This window comes from Lepisma saccharinum, chromosome 18, assembly GCF_977018435.1.
Source record: "Lepisma saccharinum chromosome 18, izLepSacc3.1, whole genome shotgun sequence".
In the NCBI taxonomy this organism is placed as follows: Eukaryota; Metazoa; Arthropoda; class Insecta; order Zygentoma; family Lepismatidae; genus Lepisma; species Lepisma saccharinum.
Genome location: NC_139246.1, coordinates 7,526,017 through 7,539,627, shown reverse-complemented (window position 1 = coordinate 7,539,627; position 13,611 = coordinate 7,526,017). Strand labels below are relative to the sequence as shown.

The following is a 13,611-nucleotide window of genomic DNA, read 5'->3' as shown; positions in this document are numbered from 1 at the left end:
TTTAGGCAAAGGTCATGTTTTGAACTATTTTCATGTAGAAATCGACTACAGAAAGTTGTTATTGGCAAATCTCACTTTCTTGTTTCAGTATTTTGGTTTAGTAGGTATTAGAATTAATACTGATTCTCTTACTAAATTTTACTTTAATTATGCATTATTTATGCTACAACTGCTGGCCATAGTGCCAGAGTCGTTAGCACATCACGCTACAACTCCAGAGTTCCTGTTCTTGAATCCTGGTCTGAGCATGGATGCTTGTAAGTGTCCGTTCATCAATTTCATCATATCATCACTCATCCCCATCTTCGCAAATTAGCCAAAAGTGGCACAAAAAGCGAAGTAAAATAAAGCAAATCAATCAAATTAATTATGCTACAACTATTACGATTTTTTAATAAAAAGAGAATTCTGTTAACACCTTTACATATAAAGTTCATGTTCTAAAATTGGCGAATTGGGATTCTAAGTGTGGCATTACCTAGAATATAGTGACCTTCTTACATGTTTAAATACATGAATTGCTCTAATGGCTTTTAGTCTGGGGAACCTGGAAAAGTCAGGGAATTTTGGTTTTATGAATTTGTAGACACTCTGATATATACCGATAACTGATATTCTACCGATCCGATGTAAAATTCCAATTACTCCTTGAAGAATCTGAATGGTTCCTTCACCTTCTTAATAAATGTAAGTTACAAGATGACTGCAATATTTATTTATTTATTTATTTATTTAATAGAAGATTCCAAATACAGCGTTAGCCATTTTACATTGGAACGATTTTATAGAATATAAGGACAAAAAAAATAATAACATAATACAACAAAAAAATAACAGAAAAATTACATGTGGTTAAGAGACTTACATACTTTTAGCTAACTTTCTTCTAAATTTGTCCAGATTTTCAAAAATGTCTATTTCGCTTCCTAGATTATTGTAATCACTGGGTAGTCTATGAAACAGAGAGCGCTGGATGAGGCACAATCTCGGCTTCTGAGAAGCAAAAAGTAGAGTGCTTCTTGTTGAGCGGGCAGGCACACGAAAGTGAATTTCCTGAAGAAGACGGCCACTTCTGATGTTGCCATTCACTATTTTGTGTAGAAATATATGGTCAGCCAGTCTATGTCTCTCTTGAGGAGTTTGGATATTTAACATTTGAAGGAGGATGGACTTTTGCAAGTGTTTTGTGGACGGAATTCGGTGTCGAACAATGGCCAGGAAGAAATGTAGGACGGAATTTAGTCTATCTGAATTTGAGGGGCATGCCATAGACCAGATCGGAGAACAGTATTCAATTTTAGGTGACACAAAAGATTTGTAAAAGGTGCTGAGGGCAGTCAAGTTGTTTATTTCCGTGAAACGATAGAGAAGACCCAGCATACGCATTGAACCCCTTGTGACTGTAGAGATGTGCTCAGAAAAGGAAAGTTTCTCGTCAAATATGACGCCAAGGTCCTTTTGTGCGGCAACTCTTTGAACACAATTATTTTTTATGAAATATTTAGTATTAAATGTGTTTTTCTTCAAGGAGAAGGTCATGATGGTACATTTTTGAGGGTTGAGTTTTAAGTTCCATAATTCACACCACTTTATTAGAGAATCTAATATAAAAGAAGCATTTAGATATTTACTTTAAAAAATAAAGGGACGTAGATTATAAGTTTATTCATGTCGCAAAATTTCATGGTAATCTTTTTAGTACTCCCGTACAAATTCTAAATACAAGTTTATGTCCATAAAAATTATAAAATGGCAGAAAATTGCCATGGACGTCTTTTCCAGGAGGGACAAGCAAGATATTTTTTTTTCCGGTGTGGGGGGGCAAAGAGGTATATTTTTCCCTATAATAGTGATGCCACCCCGAAAAAGCACTGCTTCAGTCTAAAATTATCATCTTTCTTCAATACCCTTACAATAATTAACATAAATTACTGTGAAATATATAATTTTTGTTGGCCATTCATCTTTCCGGGGGGGGGGGGGGCATGCCCCACCCCTTCTGGATGTCCATGAATATTGCATTAATTATAAGATATTTACAGGTATATCGGATCAGTAAAATTTTACTGATAAACCTGTACATCGAGTATGCCTATATGGACACCGATTATTTAATCCGTGCCTAGTACAGAGATGTCTCACATAATGAACACCTTCTTTTGCAGGATGAGGTTCATGCTGGAAATCGTTCATTATATGCGATGCTCTTTCCCATAGGTTACTTTGTGAATAATTTTAATCCATTCCCAAGCCTGCTCCAAAGTCATGAAACATCGTAAAAGAAATGCAGGGAATATCAAAAGCATCAACCAGTGTTGGGAATGCTAGGAATTTACTAATTTATAAGTTAGAGAAAATATAGTATCTACAATACAGTTAACGATATTCGTGTGCGGTTCATAATGAGGAACATTTTCCAGCCCATGTACATGTTCACTCTGCAGGGCATTCATTGTGCAAGGTGTTCGTTATGTGAGGCACACTGCATTCAGATTTACTATTCTGGTCGCATTTCCAACTGGCGGCTGACTTTCATGCCTATTTCTGGCTCTTTCTGCCCCTTGTCGTCTTCGGGGGTGTGTGGCTCAATGGGTGATGCAGTAAAGGCAGGGATAACATCGCTCTCCTGAAGCAACGTTGCCAAGCATACTTCTGTTTTATACCAGTTGAGTTGAGTAACACCACCTGTGGGTGGTCTTTCTGTAAACTTCATTGTGCAAGACCACGTACGCAGTTCTGCCGTTAACACACGTTGATTTCTGGAACTGACTGTATCGTTGTCGGAGAGTACTCGCTTTAGAGTATGTTTGGCAATGTGTCGAGTATTCAATGCTCATTTTGTCCTGCTAAGAGCGTTCGGTGTCTTGTGACTCGAAAATACCCGATGTCAGTCGAAGAAACTTCAACTGATCGCCAATTTGCTGTTTCCCAGCTGCCAGTTTCAAATGTGGCCTGTATAGGAGAAACAATTGTGATTAACTGTGCAACGTGAGTGCAAAGAAGGCATCATTGAGAGTGTTGGAATGCTAGAATAATGTTAGAGTAAAAGTAAATGCACCTCTTGCTTTCTGTTAATTTCATTCATTTTTTTATTTAAGTCTTAGCATGTCTAATGTTCTGTTTGATTTAAGAAACATGGGTAATTTCAGAAAGCAAGTATTATGCCTCTGTTGCACAATTCTGCTATTTTTTAAGCATGCGAGAAACTTTTAGTTTTTTACTGATTTTGGTTTACATTCCTTCATAGGCTGATTAGTATTCTACAGCTTCAACATACTAGTTTGCTGGCCATATTGCACTTGATGTGTTATGAGTCGATGCTGAGTAGGCTCAAGTGTGTTCCTAACAACAATTTGAACAAGCACTGTAAGTGCCGTGTAATTTGCACTGAAGTATACTTGCAGCCTTTAACACATGCTGTAGATGTGCTCACTTGTAGCATGGTGTGGAGTTGGGAAATCTTGTAGTATGTTACACAATATTTTGCACTTTTGTAAATAACTTGGGAGAATTGTGTGTTATTGTATTGTAGTTTTTATTAAGTGTATTGCTTTTTCCATTTGAAAGAAAAAAAGTTGAAATTAGTAACTTTTTATTATTTTAAAGTATGTGTCATGGCAAGATTGCAATGGAAGTCTAGAACTTAGTCTTAAAATTAGCTATTGTATATTTTTTTTTTAATGAAATGGCACATTTTTATCAACCTTATGATATTGGCAAAAAGTTTGTAATATGCAGTATAATTCCATGTCCAAATGATGTAGTGTTTGAAAGACAATGAAAATGAAGTTCTTGAATTTGAGAACTCAAAAATTTAGACATTTTTCTGTGCTTATTTATTATCTGTTGTTCAAAGCAAGGACCAGTGTTATAAGCAAAGCTTTCATTTGAAAGATTTTTATCAGCCCTTCAAATTAGCAAGCATTCTATACTTATTTAATTTCATACTCACTAATCTCTCAATAACTTGTCTACTGGTTTGTCAGGCAACAATTTAGATAAGGCTTACACGTTTCAGATTCCCTTAAAGGTGGTGGTTGACCTTATTCGTGCTAGATGTTTCTGGGAGCTTTCACACCACAGTGACAAGTGACACCTGGCATCTGAGTAACATGTTACTCGGAAAAAATAGTTAGCAAGTGCAAATTTGCGCACTGGTATGATGTGGCACACATTGTTTCTTGTTGCTTGGCTGTTTTTCTATAGTGTTGCCTCAGTTTGTTGGAAGCAAATGTGCAGTGCAGGCTTTTTGATGGACAGGAGGGAGAAGTGCCTATTCCACTTTATAAAAAGTTAGTGGTAAAATTGTACTTGCCACTTGTTGCTTGTCACTCAGCGGGAAATCTCCAAAAGGATAAGAATAAGGGTGAAATGTATGAATTTTCAAGTTTTGTATGCGTACTGTACATAGTGTTCACAGAGTGGGTGTGCCCTCCTTAATTTTGACACTACGATGATTATGGTTGAATGCTTGATATGGACACATACCTGATACTTCAAGAATCCGAAACATTGGTATGGAGACAGTCATTTTAGTAGCACAGCCGAATTCTGCACCATGTTCTGGCACGCTTTGCATTGCGAGTGTGTCATTATCTAAATAAAGAGCTTTCCTGTGCAAGACATTCTGAAGATTATTCAGCTCCCATAACTTAACTTCTCAGAAGTCCCGACCTCATCTCTTTAGGATTCATGAATGGCTAACTAACTCTCTAGCCTTCTTAAACCCGAAGGTTCATGGCTGCAGCAACACAGGCCTTCCATCTGTCCCTATCCTGTGCAAGATCTATATACTCTTTTCCCATCCCTGCCGATTTCCTTTAGGTCCATCTCAACGTTATCCCTCCATCTTTGTCTTGGAAGAATGAATGACAGGGTCCAAAATAACTGGTATCGCACAACACAGGAGTTACAAGCAGATATTAAAGATGCCTTCCTGTATGTGACCATGTATTAATCTCCGCAAAACATCTGCCAGAACATGGCACAGAATTCGTCTGTGCTACGAAAATTATGATCTCAGTACCGCTATTCTGAACTCTTAAACCCTCGGATGTGTGTCCATATGAAGCATTCAACCAAAACCGTCATAGTGTCGGAAATAATGGGGGGTACCCCCAATTTGTGACCACTCTGTACATACTGTGGATCTCACAATGTTCTCTGACATACTATAGATACTGTAATCTATTATATGCTCCATGGGTAGATGATATGATGATAGTTCAGTGGTTATTGCCTCTGAATCTGACCAATGACTATTATTAGAAATTCTGTATACATGGGTGAAGTTCAGCCTAACAGTTGGGCTGAAAAGTTCGTAGGCTAACATAGTAAAAAATATTTTTTTGACAAAATTCGATTTTATTATTCAATATAGTTGCCTTCGAGGGCGATACAACGATTATAGCGGTCATACAATTTTTCGATGCCATTTTTATAGTACGATTTCTCTTTAGCCTCAAAATAGGCCTCAGTTTCGGCGATTACCTCTTCATCAGTGCTAAATTTCTTTCCAGCGAGCATTCTTTTAAGGTCTGCAAACAGGAAAAAGTCACTGGGGGCCAGATCTGGAGAATATGGTGGATGGGGAAGCAATTCATAGTCTAATTCATATAATTTTGCCATCGTTTTCATTGATTTGTGACACGGTGCATTGTCGATTGTGGGCACACGCGGCACCCATTTTGCACACAGCTTTCGCATGTTCAAATATTCATGCACAATATGTCCAACACGTTCCTTTGATATTTTTAAAGTCTCAGCTATGTCGATCAACTTCACTGTACGTTCATTTAAAATTATTTTGTGGACTTTTTTGATGTTTTCGTCGGTAACAGCCTCTTTGGGGCGTCCACTGCATGCATCGTCTTCGATGCTCATTTCGCCTCGTTTAAATTTAGCAAACCACTTCTCAGCGGTTGATTTTCCTGGTGCAGAGTCCGAATAATGTTTATGAAGCCAAGCCTTGGCTTCAACAGTATTTTTTTTCGCCAAAAAGCAATGCTTTATTAACACACGAAATTCTTTTTTATCCATTTTTTCACAATAACAAAAGCTGCTTCACTCACAATGCTATATCTCACGAACTAATTATCTGGCAGCTGTGAAATTTATACACGTATGTTTTGAAGGTTAGTACTAAGTAAAATTCACATGGATTTAATTCTAGTAACGCCATCTATGAGTCAGCCTACGAACTTTTCAGCCCAACTGTTATATTCAGTGCTTGAAGTGAAAATTTGCAGGGAAGTGGGCGGAAACTTCGTTGAGTTAGTGGATTTATTTTACTTCAGTTTCTGCCACTTTTGGCTAATTGCAAAGATAAGGAAGAAGGGACAATCACAAATGCACATGGACAACACACAAAGCAAATCTCATGGAGGATTATACTGACCATGGGTTCAGATGCCAGAGCCTCGTTGGTCTGCAAAATGCAGTCCAGGGTGTCATATGTGGAAGTGAGGTTGACAATGGTTGTTGGGGATAGTTGGGGTGATGCTTGTATGGATCAACATGGAGACAGTGAAGTAGGTGTGGGGATGCTCATGCAAATTAACCTAGCGGGAGGGATGCTTTATGAACAGTTTCTATCTCCCCCCCCCCATGTTCTCTCACTTAGAGCACTGTATAGCTTGTAAAAAATATACTAGTCGTGATAGATCATTTATTATGCGACATTTTGTCTTTTTAACTGTACAAGGCATGTGTTTATTTCTACATTTATTTTGTCATTCATCATCAACTTTGTTATTAGCTTAATAATAACCCGTGGCACAACAACCCTTTGAGAACCCGGGCCTACCTGCCGGCCTCAATCCCACCTGCTCAAAACCAGTTATGAAGTGATGTGTGGTCAGCACAACAAACTCCCGATCGTTATTGTAGATTTTCATGACCCGGTTATACTACTCATTCGTAGCTCCCCAATTTCCTCACAATGGTGGGTGGTCACAAGTCCCATGCACAAACTAAAATCTCAGAAAAGTTGTTACGCTTCCCCCTGGAGACTCGAACCTGTGCGTGTCCTGTAGCTGGAGCCCAATGCATCATGCCCTAGACCGCACGGCCACAGTGTGGGGCTTGTTATTAACATAGAGATGAAGAAAAGTGATACTAATGAACTTAAAATTCGAAGCAATGCAAAACTTGTCCCTCTTGTGCCATATAATAAAGTTTAAAGTCATAGACAGATTTGTAGGTTTCAAACTGGCTATCAAATTCCAGGGAGACATGTGTTTCCATTCATCTTTTTCTATCTGTTTGAATTTGAACTCATGTATATGATCACTGGCCTAATGCAGTGCATTAAAAAAAAAAGGGAAAGTGCTCCCCTGTGCTTAGCACCATGCCATGGAGGCGTATAGGGGGTGTGGGGGTAACGCCCACACTTTCTTGATCCGGTCGTGAGTGGGGGTGATGTGATGATCATCACGCCCCTGACTGCCTTTACCTCCCAGGGTTTCCCCCAGGTACCTATGTCATTCGACGCTGGGTGGGCGCCGGGGCCGCTTCCAACGTTAGAAAAGTTCCCGGATTTCAACCGGCCGGGGATCGAACCCGGGACCTTGAGCATGGTAGACGACTGAGCCAGTGCATTTGGAATACAATATTTTCTGCAGTGCCTGGATGATACATGATAATCAGTGTATGCGATCAAACACACTGTGGGTTGTATTATGTGAAAAAAGCTGTGTGTATATTTAAAAGTTAATGGTGTGTATGAATATTACCTCTATATTTCTAATATGAATTACCGTTAGTCCAATGTGCCTCCACTAGGAATCAAACCTAGGACTAATTGGGTTGGGTTTCTATCATCTTCACTGAAACGTTCGGACCAACCAACCAACTCGGGCCCAACTGTATTTGTAGATTCCGAAAAATTAAAAATGGTCAAACAGTCACCGACCTTAAAGATTTTTCTCAATGAGTGCACATCCTGTGGTTCATTCAGCAAGATTCTTGCACTTCTCATGAAAAATAAACTTCCACGACCTTCCTTCCGAAGACATTCCACACTCACAACTGTTCGCTCGTGCCAAGAATTAAACTCTTCCGTTCTCTGCGAGTCTATTTTTAAGAGGGTTGTTTGTAGTTCTTTACTTCCTCATTCTTTTTGGACATCCTAACAATTTGTTACATTGTGAAAAGAAGGACGCGGTAGTACATAAATATGGAGAAACTAGTACTTTTTTCTTTTTTCTGTTTTTTCCTTTTCGATTAATTTCAGTGGCCACTGCCACCATCCTCGTTGGAACTTGCTGTACTGTTGCTTGTGTAGTAATGTATAGAGGCATGAATATTTCGTTTTTGACGAAAACACGAAATGTGAAATAACACATTGTATTGTTAATTTTTCATGTTTCTGAAAGGTGCGAGGTGCATTTTCCTACCCTGGTTTGTCACAAAATAATGCGAAATGAACTGCAAAATGCGAAATAGATTCTTAAACACGAAATTTAGAGTTTATTTACTGACACGACACTTTCTGAAGTCAGAATTATCCTGTGAGTTATGCAATTCACAGAAAATTTGTTTAATTCTGCTGTAAATATTTGAGAAGCAAAAATGGACTCCTTTATACAGGAATAAACTTAAACTCTAGTAACTACATAAAATATGCTATTAGAAGGTATATGTTTATTTTGTGTAATAAAGGCCGTTTTTAAATCAAATTTGGGATTACATTCAAATTTTTAAAACCAAAATGTCATTTTATATACTGCTTTTTCACTGCTATAACAGCGAAATTTTATTTTATTTTTACGACTTTTCAACCTGAAATTGACTCAGTTTTTGTGCCGAAATTTTTCTTTTTTATTTACCAAAAATATGTGCCTCTAGTAATGAAGAATTTACATTTGAATTACAAACATGAAGAGAACTAAATAATGGTAAAGATAATTATAGAAAACTGAATACACCGAAAAGGTGAGCAATGAAGTTAGAGATAGTGATGAATTGTGCATGTAATAGGGTGATGGGGTTGTGGAAAAACAGAACTAGAAATGCTAGTGTCGAAAGGTATAAGAAAGTAGCTTGAAGGGTGTAAATATTTTGGCAAGCGCTATGTATGTTGCATGGGAACTTTATTTCAATCATGTGGGTATGGTGGAATTAATACAAATGAGTTGTTGGTGTAAATTAGCTTGTTGTTTGACTCTAGAAAAGTTTGTTTGTACAAGTAACTTATCTTGTAAAAAAACATGATACTAACATGGCTGCATGTTCTATGTAACTTTGTGGAGGAACATGGGTTAATACATGTCATAGAATGTAGTGTAGGTTAAGTGATTGATTTCCTACAGTTATCTTGCGAAAATGTTTAGGTTTGAAAAATGGCATAACTCAATGATGAAACACAGATAAAAGTATTTCACCATGGTGACATCTAGTAAAAGATTCAGTTAATGTGAGGAAGGCTTGTTGGTAACTACATTTATTCCACTTACCTTCTTTCTGTCGGAAATGTGGTTTCATTTGTATTTTTATCTTCCTGTTATGCTTTTTTACTAGCCTGGATATTTTAAATGCTATGATAATGATATGATATCTGTAAAGTTGATACAACTGAAAGTTCTGTCAAGTTGAGTGAAGTTGATTTTGTGACTTTTTTTAAAACATTGCATAAACTGATTTTAGTGAAATTCTGTAAAAATTAATGTTATGAAAGTTTATTCAACTCAATAAACACTAAGCTGTATTGAAATCAGCGCCGGCCTTAGGTGGGTGTGGGTCCTGAGGCATACAATATACACAAGGCCTATTACGAAAATTTTTCAGAGAGCTGTAAGAATCAGATTTTTGTTCCTTAGTTTGAAGTACAGGTGTCGTAGATGGTCAAATTTGAACATTATTGCAATTTATAAATTTATATATTTTAGGGATGGGCCGATATGAAATTTTGGTCGATACCGATAAAGTACCAATATAAAATTTACCCATACCGATAACTGATATTCTACCGATCCGATATAAAATTAGAAATGGTCCTTGAAGAACTTGAAAGGTTCATTGACCTCCTTAATTATGTGTGCTTCAAGGTGACTACAGTGCAAGAGAAATTGCATATTTAGACATTTACTTTTTTAGAAAGTAGGGCACTGAGATTATCCATAAAATTTAAAACAAAATGGCAGAATTTTGCACTAAATTATCATCTATTTATCGATATATCGGATCAGTAAAATAATTGTAATTTTACCGATATACCGATGCACTGATATGCCTATATCGGCCGATACCGATAGAGTACTGATTAATCGGTCCCATCCCTAATATATTTTGTGTTACTACCTAAGAGCAAAACACTGAACATGTTGAAAGTTAAAACAAAGCTAGTAAAAGTTTTTAATGTTTATTTTCATTTCCGACGTGCCACTGGTGCGACATTCATTATATTTAATTACACAACTCGGCATGTTCAATATCTATAAAAGTGGCAATTTTTAATTATAATAATAATAATTCTTTATTTTCGTTGACCCATGTCCATAGGTATGGGAATCGTCATAATAATATATACAGTAATAAAATATTAATACAATTTTAAACTGAAATTACAGTAATGATTTGAAGAATTTCTACATGAAAGAAATCCAAATAAAGGAAGAATACACTATAGGAATAAAATTATATATAATATTTAAGGCAAAGAATATTTTATAATGTAAAATGAAAAGTAAATGTAAATATGAAACTTATAGGGTAATTGATTCCATTGCTTTCATGTGATCAGGTAATTTATTATTTATCATACATTTCTTTTGTTTACTTTTGATTGAATTTTGACACTGTAGTGAATTTAATTATTTTATATTAAATGATAATTTCACTTCATTGTTTCATTCTATAATAAAACAAATAGTGCATAGCTATTTTGAATTCAAATATTCTAACACAATTTTTATGTAGTACTTTGTTTAGTATGTCAAAGCAAGACATGAAGTCGGGAAAAATCCAATTAGTTAATTAATTCGAAGCACCAGCATATCTAAAGTTTTAATAAACTACACACAAACATTTTTTTTTTATCTGGCGTGGGGCTTTGGCAAGTGCCGTAGTTGCGCCTCCCTAGGGCCGGCTCTGTTGCAAATGTAAGTTGAGCCTACACATTGTACAGTCACAAAAAAATTGTTGTTATGGATTTGTTAAAGAACACCTTAAAATTCTTATTTATATTTCTTTTTGCTGACAATCAAGAGGCAATACATGATGCAGTGTTTTATAAGGCGTAAGTTCTAGGAATTTTTTCATGTTTTTCAATAAATCCCTAACAACGGCAATTTCTGCAGGCTGTACAATATGTTAATTTTATGATGCAGCTGTTACACACTGTCTCGTGAATTTGTGGAGCATGGTCGCACATAGGTGTAGAAGGGGAGAAAGTGAGTGGGTGGGGTCAAGCAGTGCATGCTAGCTGCAGCCACGTTTTCCCTCCATGCACTAATTTCCCCTCTCTCACATTCATTGGCGAAGCTCTCTCGAGCCAGTACTTGCACAGATACTTGTTTTCATTCGCACGCTCCAGAGATTTCCAAGATAGAGTGTAGATTACTAAATGCACGGCCATGAAATTAGGCGGGTGGCAGAAGCTAGCGCTGTTGCCATGTCGGAGCACAACCCTGTGTGTTGGGAGGTTTAAGAGAATGAAGGATCTCGTAGAGTTGGTCTTTGTAATCTATGTGATATGGAAGAAAGAAGGAGAGAGATGGAAAGAAAAGAGAAGAGGGTCCCCCCCTCTCTCTAGAGAAGAGAAAGAGAGAGCTCTCTCTCTCTCTCTCTCTCTCTCTCTCTCTCTCTCTCTCTCTCTCTCTCTCTCTCTCTCTCTCTTTTCACCAAAAGAAGGAAAGGAAGAAAGAAAAAAAGAGGAAGAGAGAGAAAAAGAGAGGATTCTTTATTTTTCTTTATTTCCTTCTTTCTTTCTCTTTCCCTTCTTTCTCTCCTCTTTCTTTCTTTCTCTTTCCCTTCTTTCTTCTTTCTTTCTCTTTCCCTTCTTTCTTTCTTCTTTCTTTCTCTTTCCCTTCCTTCTTTCTTCTTTCTTTCTCTTTCCCTTCTTTCTTTCTTCTTTCTTTCTTCTTTCTTTCTCTGTCCCTCCTTTCTTTCTTTCTTCTTTCTTTCTCTGTCCCTTTTTTCTTTCTTCTCTTTCCCTTATTTCTTTCTTCTTTCTTTCTCTTTCCCTTCTTTCTCTCCTCTTTCTTTCTTTCTCTTTCCCTTCTTTCTTTCTCTTTCCCTTCTTTCTTTCTTCTTTCTTTCTCTTTCCCTTCTTTCTTCTTTCTTTCTTTCTCTTTCCCTTCTTTCTTTCTCTTTCCCTTCTTTCTCTCCTCTTTCTTTCTCTTTCCCTTCTTTCTCTTTCCCTTCTTTCTCTCCTCTTTCTTTCTCTTTCCCTTCTTTCTCTTTCCCTTCTTTCTCTCCTCTTTCTTTCTCTTTCCCTTCTTTCTCTTTCCCTTCTTTCTCTCCTCTTTCTTTCTCTTTCCCTTCTTTCTCTTTCCCTTCTTTCTCTTTCCCTTCTTTCTCTCCTCTTTCTTTCTTTCTCTTTCCCTTCTTTCTTTCTCTTTCCATTCTTTCTTTCTTCTTTCTTTCTTTCTCTTTCCCTTCTTTCTCTCCTTCGTTCCCTTTTCCCTCTCTCCCTCTCTAGAGAGAGGGAGAGAGAGGCAAGAAGAAGGAAAGAAGAAGAAAGGAGAGAAGGAAAGAGTTCCATCTATCTTCTTTCTTTCGGGGGGAGAATCTTCTTTTTCTTTCTTTCCTGCCCCCTCTCTTTCTCTCTCTCTCTCCCCTTCTCTTCTGAAAAAGAGAGAGGGCTCTCTCTCTCTCTCTTTTTCTTTCTCTTCCTCTTAAACTGACAGTAGAGAGGAGAGAGGTCGGTCTGATGCTCGAACTAGGCACAGCAGCCCGGTTGACGTTGCGACTCAGTGCGTGGGAACCAGCAACTTTTCTCCTGCTCTCGCTTTGCTTTTTCCATATGTGGCACCAGCGCAATTCTGCCCAGCCGCCTTTTTTCGTGGCTGCCCATGTAGATTTATTCCAGCATAAAATAGATTCAGAGTGGTGCTGCTAATTACCTGCGGTAATCAAAATATTTTATTTGTGATTCCAGTTTTCGTAAGCTATTTGGAGAGAGTAACCTCACATTTCTCGGGAGCAGCCCTAAGAGAAGCTTGTCTTCCCTCTCCAAGATGGCCCTTTCTAGTAGCGCAACTGCTAGTACACCTGTCTAGTCAGGATGCAATGCCAAACGTGGACATTGGAACAAGTGCTGTGAGGGGAGTTACGTCATTTATTATAAACAGTTCAGGAAACTTAGATGTAATCTAATTTCAGAAATGCATGAAACACTGCTGCAATTGTTTTTAAAAGGTAAAAAATTTTATTTTTTAACTTGCTGTGAATGTAAGCGTGAGTGGACCATGTTTACGTATGTGTGCGTCTCAAGACTTTACCTTTACTGTATGTTATATTTTGTACAGTGAAATTTTGTTGCTGTTATTTCTTAATTCATTTTTTGTTTATAAAATTGGCCATGTAGAATGCTACATATAATGTAGAAAACCCTGTACATTTTTTTTTGTGTCGTTAATCTGCGCCCCCCCCCCCCCCCAAAGAGCTGCT

The 13,611-nt window shown here is 37.4% G+C and overlaps 1 protein-coding gene across 5 annotated transcripts in view; it reads left to right on the top strand.

Annotated features, from left to right (window-relative positions):
- The window catches only part of Rilpl (Rab interacting lysosomal protein like), a 99,047-nt gene extending 85,453 nt beyond the window's left edge, over window positions 1-13,594 (top strand). For 3 of the 5 annotated variants that reach the window (XM_083140091.1, XM_083140092.1, XM_083140090.1), the window contains 2 exons: window positions 3,248-3,366; window positions 13,100-13,594. In XM_083140091.1, the coding sequence (XP_082996217.1) occupies window positions 3,248-3,366; window positions 13,100-13,317 (337 nt within the window). In that variant the 3' untranslated portion in view covers window positions 13,318-13,594. The remainder of the gene's footprint in view (window positions 1-3,247; window positions 3,367-13,099) is intronic. The other 2 variants (XM_083140093.1, XM_083140094.1) reach the window with 2 other exon arrangements.
- Window positions 13,595-13,611: the final 17 nt, after the last annotated feature.